Source organism: Coloeus monedula, assembly GCF_965178545.1.
Source record: "Coloeus monedula genome assembly, chromosome: 17".
NCBI lineage: Eukaryota > Metazoa > Chordata > Aves > Passeriformes > Corvidae > Coloeus > Coloeus monedula.
The window spans coordinates 1,512,763-1,533,013 of NC_138797.1; the positions used below are offsets into that span (position 1 = coordinate 1,512,763).

At 51.8% G+C, this 20,251-nt stretch overlaps 1 protein-coding gene across 1 annotated transcript; it reads right to left on the reverse strand.

The window, feature by feature from the left end:
* Nucleotides 1-420: 420 nt before the first annotated feature.
* On the reverse strand, nt 421-18,504 carry MAP1LC3A (microtubule associated protein 1 light chain 3 alpha). The gene is made up of 4 exons (XM_082292790.1): nt 18,397-18,504; nt 8,377-8,432; nt 2,162-2,268; nt 421-1,631 (listed from the first exon to the last, which is right to left on the reverse strand). Exons 1-4 carry the CDS (start codon nt 18,434-18,436, stop codon nt 1,469-1,471), a joined length of 366 nt encoding a protein of 121 aa, XP_082148916.1. The 5' UTR covers nt 18,437-18,504; the 3' UTR covers nt 421-1,468.
* Between the last annotated feature and the right edge of the window lie 1,747 nt (nt 18,505-20,251).

Below are 20,251 nucleotides of genomic sequence, written 5' to 3' on the forward strand. Positions count from 1 at the left end.
AGACACTGACCAGCCAAATGACCATCAGGCCCTGCCTTTGGGGGCGGAACAAGTCTGACACAGTGCCCAGGATGAGCCACGATTTCCTGCACTGTTCAAAGCTTCCCTTAAAAGCAAATGCCTCCACCTCAAGTTTTTGTTCCCATATGAGGAAGCTTAGTCAAAGGACAAGAGACTCTACACAGGTCGGGCAAGGACAACCATGTTTCCTGTGTCACTATCTAGTGCTCTGTTCTCTAAACCAATCTTTCCCCTTTGTCCCAGCCCCTCAATCCCAACCAGCTGCTTTTCCACAACTTGTACTAACCAGCTCAGAAGCCTGGGCAGGCACACACACACCAGTGAACATGGGGAACACACATCACACTTGATACAGCAGAGACATTAACACAGACAAATGAGATGGGAACAGAACATTCCTACAAGACACACCTTGAATTTATGTTTATTTTATATATATATTTATATATATATATATACCTTTGTATAGATTAAACTGGGGGGGATTTTATCATATACATTTTTTTGGTATAATACATGAGAAACAGGGACAGGAACATAGCAAATATAAATCAGTACATTCCTTCAGTGAACTCCTTGACACACTGAGACTGAAAAATTGCATGCAATGGGGAGACAGAGAGAAGGGAAATCAATTTTATTAGAAAAAAAAAAAGAAACAAGATAACCTAGGTACAACTGTCAACAGAGGAGCAGCACTATAGATAGCAAACCTGTATAAATTAAAAGAAAATTCCACTCTGACATCTACTATGCTTTAAAGTGCAACGAAGCCTGATTTATTTACCTACAGAATACAGGAAAGTTTCCCCCCCTCTCCCCATTCCAATCTATCCCTAAAAAAAAGAAAACAAACAAACCCAAACAAACAAACCAATAAAATAAATCTAAAGGATATACATTATCCACAGTCCTACAGAGACGCCTACATCTACTCAGTAGCACCAAGAATCTGATATGGGTGTAATTAAAATCAATTAAAACTCGGGAGCAATGGTAACATCTGTTTGCTGCTTCTGCAGACCTCCTGCCCTTTATGAGTGCCCGGGGGAGAGGCAGCTCTCCCTGTGCTGGGGTGACGGTGGCCCAGCAGGTCTGGCAGCAGCACAGCACACACAGCACAGCGAGAGCAGCGCAGGGACATGGGGACAGGGGGCCGAGGCCCTGCGCGGGGGCTGCACGGCTGGGTGGGGGTGTCACACACCTGGGCGGGCGCCTGGGGGAGCGGGACTGACCTACACAGAGGGAAAGGGTTGTGCGAGTCCAACGCGCGCCACGAGCCTCTTTGGTGACAGGGTGATGGGAAGGGGAGGGAGGGAGGGAGGGAGGAAGAGGAAGGGGGTCAGCACAGCCCCCCTCTTGTGAGCCTCTGGCTGTGTTGTCTTCTGAGGCCAGGGGCCTCTGTGCCACAGTTCATCTGTCTCCACATGCCACCTCTCAGCAGCCCTCAGAAGCCAAAGGTCTCCTGGGAAGCATAGACCATGTAGAGGAAGCCATCCTCATCCTTCTCCTGCTCGTAGATCTCCGAGATCGGAGTAGACACGCTGACCATGCTGTGCTGGTTCACCAGCAGGAAGAACGCCTGGGTGGGATTCAGCTGCAAGCGGCGCCTGTGGGGGCAAGAGCAGGAGAGGCAGGGTCAGCCCACCTGGGGTGGGTGCCCTGAAAGCCAGTTCCAGCTCCCCAGCAATGCTATTCCCTTGGGGCCAGGCCTGCACAGCCAGGACCTCCTCCCACAGCTCAGGACATGGTATCTGTGAGTCCAGCTGAGCTGCTTGAGGCCCCAAGGCCTCCTGAGTCAGGAGGGCAAAGCCCCCTTCTCCAAGTGCTGCTGGCAAGGGCAAAGCAGGGGGGCCTCTTCCCTCTGAGCTGAAGACTAAAAAGAGGGGACAGGACCCCTTCATTGCTCATGAGTGTCCCTTTGAGGGAGAGACCCCAGACCTTCACAAGGTGCTAAGAACCTGCCCTCCCTTGGCCCCCCACAACAGTCTGTACCACACACAAGGATGCTATGGCTGCCACGTCCCCATCCCTGCCCTCAGCAGCTGCCTCTGCCTCACTCTCACCCCACCACCCTGCAGTGAGTGGCCTGTGGGTGAGGACAGGCTCACAACATGCCAGCTGAGGCCATCCCACTCACCGGATTATTTTGACCAATTCACTCATGTTGACATGGTCTGGGACAAGGAACTTGGTCTTGTCCAGCACTGGCAGCTGTTTCTCCCCTTTGTAGCGTTCGATGATGACCTGGGGAGAAAGTCAAGGGTAGGATTAGTCGTGTTCATAGTGCCCCACAAGGTGGTCCCAAGGTCACATATAAATCCAACTAGCAATGGGTAGAAAAGCTGAGGTAAGGCCCTACCGTGTTTCACCCTCACAGGAAACAAAACAAAGCAGGACATGAGCAGTGACTACCAGGCTGGCTGCAGGTGGCTCTTCATCAGTCACCTGTGCCCGAGCCAGGCAGTGAAGAGCATCCAAAACAATGAACTAAAGCACCAAGTGCTCTGGCTGGCTGACAAACAGTGGGTACCACTGGACTGATGTAGATTCTTGTCCTCTGGCATGCAGGAGATCTGAAGAGGAGTGAAGTATTTTAACATCACGTTCAGACTGACCAAACCCACGGGTTTTGCTGGCTTGAGCTACAGACTGAGCTCATGGTGCAGTTTCCTTCCCCTTTCCTCCCTGCTGCCATTCAGCATCCCTCTGCCTGCTCAGGAACAGCTGTGGATACTTCCAGGCAAGCGGCTTTTAGAAGTCCCAGCGAAGCCACTCAGGCATTCCTTCAGAAAGGGGGCGTTTGGATTGCACCAGTCCTGCTCCTTATGTTAACAGTCAGACACACTGACTCCAAGAAGGATCAGAAACCCAGGGCCACTCCTCCCATGTGCCAGCCCAGCTGTGCACTGAGCTTCCCAGGCACTCATGCATGGTGTCACCACGGGGACAGCCCAGCCTGTTCTCCTCTGCCAGACATCTTGCTTGGAAAAGCTCTTACCATCCCTACATTCTGAAATGGCTGAATGATGATTTCTGATCCATTTTCCTGGCATTAGAATTAACAATTTTCTTCTGTGAAACTGTTTGCCGACAGCTGCAATTGCTGTTCTAAACCAGCCTGGAAAGGTACCTTTTGTATTCTGAGAAACAGGGTGGCAGGCAGTTAAAATAGGGAATATACTTTTAAGTAAAATGAAAATAAGTGAAGAATATACAGCTTAATATGTTCCCATTACAATGATGCTCTCTCACATCTTTCCAGCACCTTGTTTTCTCCACAGAGAGACTCTTGGATACTCATCAGCCCATCATCCTCTCCCACCTGAGATTAAACATTATTTTTCACTGTAAGGCAAGGAATTGCCATAATTTATTTTCCCAGGTCCTTTCCAAAAATACTCAAGAGACTGTAAAATGGCTTTTGGCAGCAGAGGGACGGAGCAGCGTGCAGAGAGGAGGATCCCCAGGAGATGGCTCTGTGGAGCCAGAAGGACTAAGGAACCTCTGGGAACACGGATTTCCCTTTCCTTTGATCCCTTGTTGACACATCAGCCTCTGGAAGCAGCAGCGATGGAAATCCAGCCAGCCTCCCCCAAAGGCAGATCAGACACCCTGGCTGGGACACTGCGGAGTCACCAGTGAGCTGGGAATGTCTGAGGAGCCCCTGAGGCCGTGGGGCTGATGTGACAGGGCTGCAGGCAGTTCCCAGAGGAGGGAGGGGTGTGAAGTGCCTTGCTGGGAGCTCTGCACCAAAACGGCCTCTGCAGAGCCCACCCTGGACAAATCTCACCCAAGGGGAACCCAACGCCTGGGCAAGCAGCATGTGAACACCAGGTATTGTCCCTTCGGCCTCTTTTGCAAGATGAGGATCTGATTAAAGAACCGTTTTCTGCAACAGACTGAACTATGCATTGGGACATCCCCCACCAACCTGTTAATGGCCCTTCATCCCTCCAAGGAGGGCACAGGGAGGACAAGATGAGCAGAACCATCCTACTGCATTTAACTTGAGTCTTACATGGACAGGTGAGTTGTTAGGGACCGAGTCCGGAGAGCTGGCCAGATAAACGACACATACACCGATACGATTAAGCATCATTCTCCCTTTATTGTTCAACTATGCCAACTTATATCTACTTCTGCAAAGATTCACCCCCAGTCCCTCTAGACAGCCTCTAATCAGTGGGGGAGCCGACCAGTGTATACCATGCCAAGGACTCTCAGGGCTGCCTGCAGCCAGGTGCTTTCCAGGCCTGCCTGCAGCCAGGGGCCTGTTCAGGGGCTTTTCCTCAGCAACCCTGGGTTGTCCAATCTTTCCAGGGCTATCATATGCCCTTGTTCCATAAGGAATCCCTCTACAGTGAATATTTTGGCTGTGGGGAGAGGAATAGTCTTGAGGAGCTGAACACTCACAACAGCCACATACAGGGATGCTGCTGTGGCCACTGGGAAACACACGGGCAACAGTGGGCTCTTCAGCTTTTTGGATTGCACGAAGGAGCAGCTACACAGCAGCTGTTTGTGCATCCACCTTTACCTGCAGAGAGGGCCCTGCACACCTGGGCAATGCCTCATTTCTCACAAGAGCAGGACCAGAGGCCCGTGTCTCTCACTACCAGCCAGTTCCATGCCCAAAAAAAAAACCTTTCGATTAATCCAAGAATGGGATGTGACGGCTGTCCTGGCTCTTAGAGCAGCAGCTGCCTTGTGCCCTGAGCAGACACAGAGCCTCTCATGTAGAACAAGTCCAAGAGTTTCTGTTCCCAGAACACAAGCTGCTATTTGGGTAACCCAGCTATGAGAACAGGTGGCCAATGGACAAAACGTTCTTGTCTAGCTCTGGAGAGAAAAGCATGATCAAATGCTAAAGTTACATCCCTGTGGCCACAGGGCGGGTGTACACAGCCACCTCCCATCCCATATCCTCTTCCAAGCTGCTGCCTTGAGCCAGGGGGTTCCTCAGCATGGGACACCTGCTCTTACAGAGGGAACCCACCTGCAGAAATCACATGAGTAGGCACAGGTGGGGAGGGGAAATGCTTAGGGCAGAACCTGGAGTCCTGGTCCCGCTGCAAGGGGGGCTTGGACAGTGTTCATAAACACAACCTTTGTTCTGGGGCCAGTCTGGAGAGGTGGAAAGGGAGTTTGGTAGGGAATATGGCTGGATGTGGCGGTCAACAGAGGCAAGGTCCAACCAGGAGTGAGGCTAAGAATGTATTCCCAGTAGGCACAGAGGCTCAAATGTGTATATGTAACACCTCCCTGACATCCATGGCCAGGAACAGAGACTGACACAGACACACACAGGACTCACATGAGCACAGTCTGCACCAGCCTCTGGCAGAGCAGGGTGCAGAACAGACACTGTAGCCCTCAGTCAAAAAGGTGTTGATCCCTGCTCTGGTGTTGATCCATCCAGAGTGGTGTCAGCCCTGGACACTGGATCTGTAACTCCCCAGAACAGCCCTCCCAGGAACCCAGAGAAGGTTGTCCCTTCCTCTGAGTCCACAATTTGGGTTTCCATCCACCCCTGTGCCATCATGTGGGATCTCCCACCTGCCATTGCCTCTCCATGCTCCTCTGTGGGTTCTCAGATGAACCCAACAGAGCCCTCTCTGCATGGCCCAAATGCCCCCTCAGCCCTCCCTATCAGCACAAGGGGTGGCCCTGCCTTCACCTCCCTCTAAGCCCATGGCTCACCATGCCTGCCTGAATTTAGCACTGCAGGGCTTTGGGAAATGGTTTGCTACTGTTGCTGCCCAGCACAAGCTGTTCCCCAGCAATTTCAGGCTCTCTCAGAGTTCAGTCATCTCCAGAAAGATTCCTGAGGCTGAGAGCAGGCAGGGACAGTGCAGGGGGGCACAGACTCCCTGTCCTCTTACGGGACAGAAGATGATTTTTAAAACATCTATTGAGGCTGTGGATGGAGGTTCCAGTGAAAAGGCTGGAAGTTCTCTGCTTGTTCTGACTGCCCAAGGAGGCACCGCCCTGCGAGGAGCAGCTGAAGGTTTCTTCCCAACAGAGGTGAGTGTGAGCAGCACCTACTGCCAACACAACCATCTCACCTTCTCAGCAAGAGCTGCATGTGCCTGCGGTCAGCACTTTCTACCAGGGAAGAGCAGGCAGCTCTGGGAAATGCAGAGACAGCAAAGGAGCCCCTGGCATGAGGTGGACAGGGAACCTGGCTCATGCCTATGTCCTTATTACATGTGCCAGTGTGGCATCCTGGGATGTGACTTCCCTTCAAACACAAGCAGAGAACTCCATGCCTCAGGCAGGGTTCAGGTTACCTCCTGTGTTGTCTCTGGTGAGCTCAGACAGCCATCATGGCCCTCTCTCCACGCAGACACACATGTACATGTGGCTCAGTCCCCTCCTCAGCCTTCCCTGCAAGCACACTCATGGAAACAGGAGAGACATGCCCTTCCCTGGGCACACAGCCAGGCCGTGCCCTCTGCAAATCCTCCTGGCCCCCTCTCAAAGTAAAAGGGACTCGCCCAAGGACTCTGGCTGGAAACTGGAGATGCAGGAGGGCAGCAGGTGCCGCGCAGCTTTGCCGTGGTTTCTGCCAGCAGTAAGGGTGCAACCTTGCATCTCCCTAACTCCCCTGGGCTGGGGGCTCAAACCCCTCTGCTAATTCCAAGCGCCTCTCCAGGGAAGCCAGTCCCTTGGAAAACACAGCTCCTGCCTTTCACAGATGACCAAGACCTTCCTACAGCCGATGAGCCTGCAGTGCTTGGACCTATGACAGTGCCCACACCACACTTCTCCTGCACAAGGCTCTGATCACTGCCCAGCACTGAAACCTGCAGGAGCTCTGCCCTGGGAGAGAGGAGAGACAGCACCAAAGTGGTGCTGAGGTCTAATCAGGACCATGCCTTTAGAGACACCAGTGACACAAACACGGCTGGACCCCACAAGGCCTTCATGACCCTTCTCACCTCTTGGTTCTTTTTACCCTTCCAGCAAAACTTGCATTGTGGTGTTGACCCCAACACAAAGAGCACTACAGCCATGGGAGCTCCCCCACCATGTCTCAGTAATGCTGTAAAACTCTGCCTGTGGATACACAGCTCTGGCTCCTTCTGTCCTTTCCCCAAGCAACACACATCTGTGTACAGGCACTTGATTTATGCACATGCGTGTGTTTCATGTACAACTGATTTCTAGCCAGAGCCTGAATGCACTGCAATTAGCTCTGCCACAGCTCTGGAGAAATGCAGAACCAGTCTAATGCCATTAAAGCCACGTTAAAAGCAGAGGTCAATCAATGTGTTGATGACCTGGAGTACTGGTACCCAGGGTGCTGTGAGGGGCAGGCCCTGCTCTGCTGAGCTGGCAACACGTGAACACCACAGTGGTGGGAGAAGAGAAAGTGAAAGAATTCTTCTGGCTAGAAGACATTGTGCTAAAACCAAAACAAGAGTGAGGCAGGAGTGGACTAAGATGGGCCAAGAGCAGTTTGAGACATTCAGTCTTGAAGGCCAAATACAGATAGTCTGCAATTTTAAGACAAGGTTGATGTTCATCCAACACTGAGAAGGAGCTGAACTAGGAATCCTGTCTTTTTGGTCACAGATGCTATGATATTGCAAATAGTAAATCGAGCAAGCCCCAAGTACATAATTTCATAGAATCATGGAATGGTTTGGGTTGGAAGGAACCTTAAAGGTGAGCAGGACCACCTTCAACTAGACCAGGCTGCTCCAAGCCTCATCCAGCCTGGTCTTGAATGCTTCCAGGGGTGGGATGTTCCTCTAAGTTCTCCATCTTCTCGGGAAGAGAAGCAAATACTTAGGCAGGAACTCAAAAGCACACTCACAGCCAAAGAGCAACTCAGCATATTAGGTGTAACATGGGCAGGAAGAACTGCAAGTTCATGGTGTCTCACCTGTGCCTGTCAACCACAGGTGCTGGGAAAGCACAGAACGGGTATGAATGATCCTAACAGAGCCTCTGCGCTTTCGATGCAGCAAAGATCATGGCGCACGTATTTCTCTGGGCAGAGAGAAATCCTTACCAGGTTATCCACGAAAAATCAAGTAGCTAGTACAGCCAAAAAAGCCATTTCAGAGTTTTCTCCTGCTGCACTAGCTTGGAAATAGATTTGAGATCATATCAGTCCCCTGCCTCTAGGGCAGCATGGAACTTTAGAACCAGATTGTCCTTTGCATGGCAGAGAACGTGTCTGCTATTGAGCAGCTGGCACACACAAGGCACTGGAGGCTTATGGGGACCATCCTGTGTTGATTCCAGGGAGCAGAGTTTTGCAAGCTCCATGGAGGCCACCCAGGAGCACAGAGGGGTCCTGAGAACAAAGTCTAACACAGAAGAGCAAGAACAATCACTTACCGGGATTTTGTTTGGATGCTGCTCTCGGATCTGCTGAACTTCTTTACAACGATCCGCTGGAGAGAAAGAAGTAAAGACATGAAGTTAGAAACACCTGTGTGTGGTAGGGCAGGCAGAACTGAGGTACCCACCCTGCAAGCCACAGCCCTGACCCAGAGAGAGGGACATTTCCCAAGGAATGCACCTTCTGCTCACCAGGCCTTTTCTGATCATGGTCTGCCAGATGTCAGCTTCAGTGACCAACCTTTCATGGCTTCCTACTGCCCCAACCACCCCCCCAGGCTGGGGCACACCACTCTGCCTGGTAAAACCAGGCAGCACACACCTGGAAATCAGGAGAGTGAAAGGAGACCATAAAGATAACAAAACTAACCTAAATCCACCCTAAGCAAATGCAGCTCCTGGCCATGGGTGCAGGGCAGCAGCACAGCTTTGGGGGCTGAGCTCTGCAAGTTCAGGTTCTTTGTGTCTCCTGGATGTTCCCCCAAGGAGACAACTCTCCAGCTGGGGCTGGGTTTTAGCCATTTCCTTCTGCCTGTTGGGCACATCCAAGCACTATCTGACACAGTGCCTGGTTCCACAAGAGATGCACCTTGTCAAGGAGGACTCCTTCCCTAGCACAGATCTACAGGATAGCTACAACACCTTTTGGCCTGACACAAAGTATTTCTAAGCCTGGATACAGGAAGAAAACCTTAAGCAAGGAGATGACCCACGTACAAAAAGACTTTTCTTGCAGTTGTTCTCACACTTTCTAACACATTTTCCTCTAGAGTTTATGTTTACTGACACACACAACAGGCAGCACACAAAGCTTGTGCACTCCTCCAGTTTACAGGAGAATTCCCATACCCTTCACTGCTTTACCAGTCAGCTCTCCGCTTTCCACAACGCAAAGCAGCAGAAAGGAGAGGAAGAAGCAGTACCAGAGCCAGGTACAGCTCTGTGCATGCTCCTCCTGGGACACTACAGACCTGCACTCCTCCAGGAACTGCCATTACTCTGGGAAGTGCTTCACAGCCTACAATGGCCCATCTGAAATGCCCAGAAACTAAGTCAGGGGGTGAAGGTCAGTGACTAAGCACTGCCTAGAAAAGTGAGACCTGGGTATTGCAGGATCTGTCACGGGATCATCCTGCCACACCCAGCATGGCACCAGCTCCAGCCCGACTCCCGTCACCAGCTTACACAGCCAGCCCCAGTTTCTCATGGCCCACTGGGATAATGGAAGGCAGGATAAGTGCATGTGTTTGAGTGTTTTCTCCCCACAAATGTTGAGAATTTCTCCCCTGAGCACTCAATAAAACCTTACAGTTTATATGTTGAATTTAGCTAGATATGACTTTGGGAAGAAACTGGAGTTTCTTTAAAGGCCACAAGACTACAAAATCACCACATCGTAGAAGGTTTTGAGCACCATTTCTGCCTCCTCTGAGAGGAAAGTATCACTCTGCTAGGAATTGTTAGACCTTTTATTTGGTAGGACTCCATGGGCGAGCAACACAGAGCAAGATTATGTGGATTTCATGAAAAATTCAGGCATATTTGTTTTGGGTTTTATGACTGAAGATGCAGCTCCTCTTGTTTCCTTTCCTCCCAATCCAGTGTTAAGGGATCCAGAGTCATCCTTGTGATACAGACAGTTTTCCCCTGAGATACCAATCAGCCAGGGAGTCACACAGACATCAGCACCACATGTGACACTGGTACAGAGACACCTCCCCAGGAATGCTGAAGGACACAGTGACAGCAGCACCCAGCCCACAGCACCCAGCTGAAGCAGAAGCACCTGCCCCCTCCCACAGAGCCCCGTTCCCATGTGTTCGCTGTGTCCAGGATGGAGCATCCAAAAGGCTGGAGATCCAGAGCTTGACTGGACAACGCTTATCACCAAGGAAATTCCAGCAGCTTGACTGCAGCCAGCTCAGACTTCTCGGTGTTAACAGTCTGCAGAGCTGTGTCCTCATGTCTGGCCAGTCATCCTGGCTTCAGTGTCCACCCTAGCCTGCTTCTCTCTCCACACTATCAGATGGCCATGTGGATGAGCTTCTTAAACACCATGCACTGCCCTGCAGGGTCACAGGATTGTTTGCACAGGAAGCCCCAACAACACAGGTAACTGTGAGAAGGGTCTGAGAAGGAATTTGCTGAGGGCATGTTATCATGGCTAGTAAATGAAGATAATCTTGGAGCATCCAACTAGCCCAGGCTGCATGTGCCAAAGGGCAGCCATATGCCAGACACCCCTTCCTGCTCCCTGGAAGCATCACCAGCTACAGCACAAAGAGATGACACAAGGCATCACCACCTCCATTTCCAGAGAGGAAACAGAGGTGCCTCCTGCTCAGCACACTGAAAAAGGTGCCACACAGAGAGGAAGAGGGTCCATCATCACTCCAGCTGCACATCAGTGCCTCAGGATCCCACTCCTGGGACCACTGTCCTGTGTCTCCCAAGGGGAGCAGACAGGGTGCCCTGGACAGAGACCAGTGCTGTACTTTTCAGGTCTTGCTGACTCCATGCTCAGGTGCAATCAAGGGCATGAGACACCAGTGACAGAGCTCTCAGCTACCCTCAAGTCTGCTGGGCCACAGTGGAGGCTCCCCTGTCCCACCCTTTAAAACCTGCCACATGCCCAAGACCTGCTCCCTCTGGCCAGCAGGACCCAGGGCATTTGCAGCCTTCCTGAGCCCAGGGGACTCTGTGGCAGGGAGCTGATCTGCAGGTTACCACAGGTGCTGCTTTGCTCCAGGGCTGCTGGATCCCTCCAGCAGGTCCGTGTGATTGCAACTACAAACACCTCAAGCACTGCGCTTCTTCCTATGCCCTGGAAACGCCCATTTCAGAAATTTCATTCAGGAAGGCAGTTAGGAGCAATCCCACCTAGGGTGCTCAGGTTCCTGAATATACAGGCAGAAGTTTCCAGGACACCTGAAGCTCTGCTAAAGAGCACACTCTGTCCCATCCTAGCCTTGGAGAGTCAAGGAAGCAGGCTTGGCAATCAGGAGAAGCTGCACCAATCCCTGGAAGATTTCCATGCACACAGGAGTTCAGGCACAAGAGATCTCCAGCAAGAGATAGTGATGGTCACCCACACCCTCTTCAGCCTGGGGTGAGACTGAGAGGTTGAGCCTGTGACTCATGAAAGCATCAACATCACACAGCAGGAACAGTTATAAATACCAGCCTTAATTTAGTGTCTATATAGTCTAATGTAGGTCACAGGAATACAGAGAAAATGGTTAAAGGGCACTTCAGAGAAACCTGGCTGGAGGTGCCAGGCCAGCACCCGAGCCCCCACTCACACAGTGCTGAGGACAGGCAGGATCCCCCCCACTCCACCCCAGCAGTGTTTGCACACTCACATTTCATACACAACAGGCCTGATCTTACAAACTTTGCTCTCCTCCTGCAGCTCTCCCAAACTACAGCTGTGCTGAAGTTGAGACTTTCCCCTTTCCTGCAGCACCTGGCTACAGTTAATCCTTAGCCAATGTGCAGAGCAAACCAGAGCTGTTTGCAGAGCCCTGTCTCCTCCTCCTCTGGTCCCTCCTCGCTGCCAGGGGAGCAGAACACCACACCTGACTGCAGCAGCTCAGGGGCTCCATGCAAGAGGGGCTGGAGGGGCTCCAACCACCTGCTGTTCCAAGGAGCTGAGCAAAGAGTGATGACCTGCATCAGAGGGAAGAGCCCGATCCCTGCTCCAGCTGTGGGCACCACATCTCTGCCATGAGGGAAGCCAGACTTCTCCCCTGTGCCAGGATGTCAGAGCTCAAGATGGCAGCAAGATAAAAACCACACAATTTTATTGGTTATTCCCAGGGAAACTTCTCTGCTAGGGCCTATTGAAAGATAGGAGTATTTTTGTAGCATTGCATATGCCAGGAAATTGCCTATTTCTCCTCCAACTGCTGTTTCAACTGTTAAGTACCAACAGCAAAGCTTGCAAATTGCCCAAAACACCAGAATCTTGGCTGTTTTCTTGACTGAGGCCCTTCCCAAGCTGAGCTCCAAAAGATGCGAGCACACAGTGTATCCCATGGCAATGCAGGATGAGATCATTATGGCAGCTGAGAAGAACAGTGGAAAATTTTAAGCCACACTTTGCAAACATTAACCTTTTTTATCAGCAGTGCCCAGGAACCCTGGCCACGGGAGCCAGGTCCCTGCTGTGCTGGGCGCTGTGCAGACACGGGATGAAAGGACAGTCCTGGATGCAAAACAGCTTCAGCAGTCAAAAGATACAGATGGTGGGACAGAAGGAAAACACATGGCAAGTCCTCCAACAGCGTTGTTGCATAAGGGGCACCATTCTTCAGGAGACACTAGACAAGCACTGCTCAGGCACTGGTGCTGCCCCAGGGCAGCAGATGGGACTACAGGGAGAGGCTCTGCTGCCTATGACCAGCAGGAATGCTGGTAGGAAAACACCAGTAAGAACAAATACCACCTGGAAACGTCATTGGTGTGCTACCAGATAAACAGCTCCTGAGCTGAGCGAGGGCTGTGTGTGGAGAGCAAAGCAGAGACCAGAAATGCAGCCATGAGCTACTGCCTCTCCCTGCATCCCACAGCTCTGGGGGACAGACATCTCTGGCAGCTCCAGCAGGCTGCTGGCCCTGTGGCTTCTCCCTGCCATCCACACAACACCCTGCCAGCCAGCCTGGGGAGGGATCTGCCTCAGATTTGAAGCAGATGCAAAAATGAACCTGTTTCTTCAAGAAGCTGCTGTGGTCAGTCCCAGGGCAGAGTGCTACTAGAGCATGGACTTCTCTCCAAGAGATTTTCTGCAAGGAGAGAAGGAATTGGATGGTTTGAAACCAGGATATGTGTGGGATGAGCTGGCAAGTGCTGAAGACACAGGCCAGTTATGCAGGTCATTCCAGACAAACATCAATGACTATTTCTGTAATATCACACCACCCTAAGGCCAGACACCTCTAACCACCAGGAAACACCCCCATGAATGTATCATGGCTCACCCAGCACCTGACCTGACCTGTCCTTGCCCAGTGCTTCTTCTCAGGCCAGTGGTGCTGTGGGAGGAGCGAGAGGAGACTCCCACATCCAGGAAGGAAGGAGGTGATGCCCAGGGCAGGTGTCCTCAGCACCAAGAAAGGGTGCTTGTTCCAGGCTACATAGGACAGCAGCACTGCAGAGACCTGACAGTGCTTCTGATCGTCAGGTTTATTTCATTCGTCTGGGTGCTCCGGACAGGACAAGTGACTCAGGACCAAACCTACACTGCTTTGAACCTAAAGGCTTTGAACTGATAGAAAATGTGTCTCTGCATCATGAGCCTGAAGCTTCACTGTCCCTGGAAGGTACTACCAACATAAACATGGAGCAGTGGATGCTCTGTCTCCATGACTCTCCATCCCATCACTACAGCAGTGCATACCAGATGTGCAGTGTCTGGGAGGATTTCTGAATGCCAGGCTCCTGGGGCCCTGTGACTGCAGAAGGATCTGAGCAGTCTTATTCACTTGCAGAAGTTTCCAATCTTCCTGGCTCCAGAATAGAGCTTGAAAAAGAATTTTAAAACAGAAAGAGGAAACACCTTCATTTTTCTTAGCAGTTTAAAAATGTAACAGGAATATGATTTTGAGCCTGGCTCCAGGAATGAGCATTTGCATCTGGCAAATCATGATAAGGGCTCAGCTCGTGATCAAGCAGAGCCACACAACTGTGAATTCTAAATTCATGTTAAGACACTTGTCCTCTGGTTGTACAGTACCACTGGAGTGACAGGACAAGGGGGAATGGCATTAAACCGACAGAGGGCAGGGTTAGATGGAATATTGGGAAGGAATTGTTCCCTGTGAGCGTGCTGAGGCCCTGGCACAGGGTGCCCAGAGAAGCTGTGGCTGCCCCATCCCTGGAAGTGTCCAAGGCCAGGTTGGACAGGGCTTGGAGCAGCCTGGGACAGTGGAAGGTGTCCCTGCCCATGGCAGGGGGTGGAATGAGATGGGCTTTAAGGCACCTTCCAAACAAAACCATTCTGGGATTCCACGTCACCCCTGCCATGGGCTATGCAGGATGAGCACAGGACCTCCATCATCCAAACAGCTTAAAGCTCACTGCACCCCCTGAGCACGAGGGGCAAACGGGCAACACCTGCGTCACATGAGGACGGCAAACGGAGCATTTACATCACAGTTCCAGATAAGGAACTGGTTTTTTTGCTCAACATTTAATCAGTTTCACTATCCTTGGTAGGGGAACAGCAAGTTCCCTCTGTACAAGCCCTCAGGAGGCTGCTGTGCCAGGGTTTTCTGCTGTGTGACCTTCCACCTGGACAACCTTCCCATCCATAAGCCTCCAAGACAGCAGAAACACACTCAGATTTCTCAGAACTACTCAGGACACTTCAGATTGCTCAAAGAAAGACCTGGCACTCCTGGCAGGACTGTGTTTTGGTGCAGCCCACCGTGTACCTGCCTGCACCAAGAGCCTTTGCCCAGCATGGGTCACTGCTATTTGTGCAAACAGGCCTGGACATGCACAGATGGTTTGGGGACACGTGCCAGACACGAGAGTCTTGAATTCATTCCTGCATTTTTTCTCACATTCCTGCATTTTCTCTCACAGCCTCAAACCATCTTCTGAGGACAAAAGGCAGCGAACAACAGCATGACAGACCTGGTAGCATTTACACACTGCCAGTCAACCACAGAATGTCACAGGGGCAGGTGACGCACTGTGAGACCTCCCAAGTGACTCTCCTGACTGTGATCCCTGCTGGGACTGACCACAGAAGGAACAGCAAAGCCAAGGGGCATGACTTATCCATGGCTCATGGCTACTCGATGACAGAGGCAACAAGGGCCTACCAGCCTGACAGCCCCTGGATTCACCAATCTCCACCCTTCTGGCTCAAAGGAAGATCTGAAGTTTTTATAGTGAAAAAAAAATTAAGCAATGAACAAAACACACAGGTTTTATTATTCCTGGCTGCCACTCAGGACCTTGTGTTATATAAAAGAATAATAATAAAAAAGTCAAAATTTGTGGTCTACATGTCAGACTGGCATTTGTTCTGGCCTGTTCAGTTCTTCAACGCTGATAATTACCCCCATATCCAGTCAAGTCACAGAATGTCCTTGGTAATTAATCCAAGACACAGGCAGCTAAGCAGCAGCTTGGAGCAGCATCCTCCTCTCAAGGAATCCCAGCTCTCAAGGCACAACTGCCAGAGCACAGACACCCTGAGAACCAGTCAAGCACCAGCGAGGGCTCACATCAATACCCAGATGTTTTTCCAAGCTGCCAACAAGCAAAACTGTTGTGACAAGCACAGGATGGTGTGTGAAGCAGACAGTTCAGCCACTGCTGGTCTCTCAGTGGGTACAGGCATGGCTGAGCCACCTGGATGAGTCCCCAGGGACAGACACATTTGCCATTCTCCAGAGGCAACAGGGGATTCAGCTCCACACCCACTACTGCCTTTCCTCTGAAGAAGGAGTGGCTTCCCACAACTAAAGGCAGATCTCCCAGAGGATGGAACCTGGGATGGGAACACTCTGTCCCACAGAAGCTAAGGTCATGCCTCTATGTTTGTCAGCAAGCCAGGGGCTCCAGCTGGGCCACCGGACACACGCAGGTGTGTTCCTGCCTCCGTTTCAGCCGGACACTGGGGCACAGGACCAAGGTACTCTGGGTTATCCAGCTGGTCCAGGATCCAGGCCCGTGTCCATACCATGCTGGTTATGTGCTGCATTGAAAACACAGCTGGCAGCTGCTGCCAGCCCAATCCAAACCCCTGCTTCAGGAGCAGGAGTGGGACAATGCTCCCAAGGACTCGTGTTCCTTTCGGGAAGTGCAACGGTGTCGTCAGGCTGCTGCATGCTCTCACTACTGCCAGGACAGCCTGTTCCTCTGACACAGACCACAGCTTTGTTCTGGGAATTGTTTTGGACTCCTGCAACAGATCTGAACACGCCTCAGTGTCTGGGTTCAGCACATGGATGCAGAGGGGGCTGCCACATTTTATCGCCTGCACCCACATCAAGGACATTCTGTTGCCAAGGACCAGCTCACAGAGCTCACCTTCCCACCAGGGATAGCACCTCAGATCATGGAAGGAGTCACTGCTCCATGCCCTCCACACACCTTGGATCAAACCCCTGGTGTTTCCCAGCCCTCAACAGTCCTTCCCCAGTCCTCAACAAAGATGAAGAGAAATCAGGAAATTATGCTCAGGAGAGACCCAAGACCAAGCAGATGAACAAGCCCAAGAAATTCACAGAAATATTTCAAAAATACAAGAAGGGGGAAAACAAGCATTGAGGAAAGCTGAATCTTCACTGAGGAGCAGCAGACCAAGACACAAGGCAGTGACTTGCCATGAAACTGGAGCCTGGGTGCCTTTTGTAAACAGCCATAGCCCTGACTCTGCCTTTTCACTGCTTTTTTGGAACCGTTCCATTTCTGTAAAGTTTTGAAGCCTTAAAAATTAAGCCATTCTGAGGGTACAGAATCGCTGGTGATGTTTTCCACCAGCCCTCTCCAACTGCATTGTAAACAATCGCTTCCTGCTCCTGTTGTGTAATGATTCAAAGACAAAAACAAGCCGTATTTACTTTCTCCAACAGAGCAATTCCAGCCCTGACCCAAAGCAACTGTGGGGGCTGCCAGGCCTCCTCCTCCTCGTCCCCTCCTCCTGGCTCAGCTCCGCAGCCCAGTCAGCTGAGAGAGCAAAAGGGCAGAGGAAAGTACAGAGAAACAAGGAGCACTTGCAGTTGCCGGCACCAAACTCCCTCACCCCCTCTGTCCCTCCTGGGCTATTTTAATCCTGCTTTCTTTCAACTACTCTGAGCCTCAGATTTTGTTTTCCTTCTGGCTCACACGAAGTCTGAGCGATCCACAAAGGCAAACCAGACTCCTCTTGACCATAATAAGCTGATTCTCACGAGTTTAACAGTAGGCAGTTACTAAGGGGCCGATTTAGGACTTTACTGCTTTTAATACGTAGCTTAGGAGAACACAGCAGGGTCCCAGCAAGTATCCCAAGCTCCCAGGCTTCGGCTGGTTCTTGTTTGTGCGTGTTCCCTTGGCTCGGTCCTGTGGCAGGGGAGCGCTGGGTAAGCATTCAAGGCTGGAAGGGTTGTGCCAATAAAATACCAAATATTTACAGTTTCCAAGAGAGCAGCAAGGGGCTGGATCAGCAGTTTTCAGCAGGCAAAAGCTCCAGTTTTAAAACTCACGTAGGAAACACGCCCTCACCTGCGTTTGGACAGTCTCTGGCTCAATATGAGGCTTTTAATGGCAGAAAAACACCGATTTCAGCATTATACAGGCAGTAAAGCTCAACTGATACCCCTTCTCCAGGGATTTAACCTGCCAGAAACACACACCTCTCCCTGCGCCAGCGGGCAAAGGGCAAGAGAAACAGCAGTTGATGTTTCCTCTGATTCCACAATAGGGTCTAGAGACAAAACCTGGGACTCCCTACAGTCACCTCCTCACCTTTTGAGCCTCCCCACCGCGCACCATTGACAAATGGGTGGGGAAGATGTGAGCATTAACTCCTCTGGGTCTCCACAACCATCATAGAGGAACAACAACCGCCCTAACGCTGACGAGATGGGGAGCGGGGAAGGCGATTTTTTGGGAGCTCTTTGTGCTCTGACAGTCAAGAGTGAAACCCGGCCACCACCCTCCTCCTGGGCATTCCAGGGCTCCTTGCGGCCGCCACCGCGCCCCAGTGACCCCGATGCCCTGGAGAAGCGGCGACACGGCGAGGATGGCCCGGGGACGTCGCTGCGCTCGGGCCGGGCGCGGTGCTGCCCCCCCGGTGCGGGGCCGGCCGGGATGACATCACCGCGCGGCGGCTGCGGCACCGCCGCCCCCGGCCCGGCGCGGGCCCCGCTGCTCCCGCGGCCGCGCCCGGCGGGGACCCGCGGCGGCCGAGCCCCGGCCCGGGCGGGGCCGCCCCGCAGGGCAGCACGGCGGGGGCGGCGCGGGGCAGATCCCCCCGTCCCTCCTTCCCTCCCTCCCTCCCGGCCGGTCCCGGCTCACCGAAGGTGCGGCGCTGCTTGAAGGGCCGGTCCGAGGGCATCGCGGCGGGACCGGGACGGCACCGGGACCGGGCGGCTCCGTCTGCGCTGGGGCTGCGGCGGAGCGGCGGTGACGTCACCCGGACACGCCCTCCGGGGGCGGGGCTTGGCCCGGCCGGGGCCCCGCCCACCCCCGCGACCCCGGAGCTCGCTCTGGGTGGGCCCGCGGTGACCCGGGTGCCATCAAAGCCATCGAGCCGCACACTGGCTTGGGCTGGAAGGGGCCGTGCAGCCCAGCCCGTGCCACCCCCTGCCATGGCAGGGACACCTTCCACTGTCCCAGGTTCCTCCAAGCCCCGTCCAGCCTGGCCTTGGGCACTGCCAGGGATGGGGCAGCCACAGCTTCTCTGGGCACCCTGTGCCAGGGCCTCACCACCCCCACAGGGAACAATTTCTTCCCCATGTCCAATCGAAATCTCACCTTTTCTAGTCTAAAACCATTCCCTCTTGTCCTATTACTATCTGCCCCTCTGTTTTTTATAAGGCCCAACATGAGAGAGAGCAGCTGGTGTCATGAGGATGGCTGTGCCCGGTCAGTAGGAACACCATGGCACAGCATCCCATTTCCCGATGGGACATAATGGTTTATTCAGAGATGACCCCAAACAAGCACTTTTTCCAGTCCTGTTAGAGCAGAGCACCTGAGGGCCTCACTTAAGGCAGCAGAAGTACATCTGGGCTGGGATTTCCAGAGGTGCTCAAGGGACAGAGGTGTCCATGACTCCAGCCTGCTGTGGCATCTTCTGGACATCTCAGATCAAACGTCTTTCAAGTGTCTGCCAGCTTCGGGCAGCAAACGTGGCTGTTGTGAGGAGGGTGGAGAAGGAAGGACTCTGTGGGGATGAAGCCACACCAGCTCAGACCACAGATTCCAGCCAACAAACCTGGACATAAACTATCCTCACACAGATACTCAAACATTTGCAATTCCCATGTCTACCCCAATCATCTCCTCGCTAACGAGCCTGTTGTTTTCCCTGCTGCATTCACAGCCACGGCTATGCTGAATATTTTAAAGCCCGCAGCACGACTACAAATAGGGCAGCTATTTCTGGAGCTGGTAAATGAATCAAAAACAACTGCAAACAGAGCATCAGTGTTTCACCAGGTTTAATAAATATCCCTCCTCACTGCATGCCACGACAGGAGCTGTATCATGTTGGAGCAATGTCTCATTGTTACAGTGAATTGGCACAAAACAGGAGGGAACACAAAATGTTAGAGGATTAAGTATAACCTTGGTAAAAAAAGAAAACAAATGAAAAATGCATCTATGAAAGAACTACTCCGATGATTGTGTCACCAATTAAAAGAAAAATATGTTTAACAAGAATTGAAGAAATTCTTGTTTCCTTGTTGAGTTTACCCAAGAAAGAAAACACTTTCATGGCCAATATAATGGATTTTCCTTGACCAAGCAGTAGTTAAACAAGCACATACTGGTAAGGAAGTATAAACTCTTCAGATTCACTTTCATAATTAAGATACAAGTAGAGACATTAATCTCTGATAGAGGTCCTGTTAATCAGAGAATACCTAAGGGAAAGCAGGAATGTTGAATCAGACATGACAAGTGATGAACCTTACAGACTTCATCCTCAGGCAAAGGGGTTTATTATTGTTGCTATAAAGTGTGAACCTCTTTTTGATGAGAGGAATGTGGAAGTCTTTCCAATTTAGTGATGTGGCCCCTGTTTTTATCCATGCAGACCTCATTGCAGGACTGGGGCCATAATTCCACAGAATATTATTCAGACATCTGGAGAGAAAGACCTCATTTCATAGGAGCTCTGGGGCTTCTCAGCATGTTAATGTAC

Excerpts from the sequence above, each read along its gene's own strand:
- MAP1LC3A (XM_082292790.1), bottom strand. The coding sequence starts at position 18,436 with ATGCCCTCGGACCGGCCCTTCAAGCAGCGCCGCACCTTCG. Across the intron at positions 2,269-8,376 it reads AGCATCCAAACAAAATCCCG|GTCATCATCGAACGCTACAA; the intron begins GTAAGTGATTGT and ends CTTTCTCCCCAG. Across the intron at positions 1,632-2,161 it reads GAATTGGTCAAAATAATCCG|GCGCCGCTTGCAGCTGAATC; the intron begins GTGAGTGGGATG and ends TTGCCCCCACAG.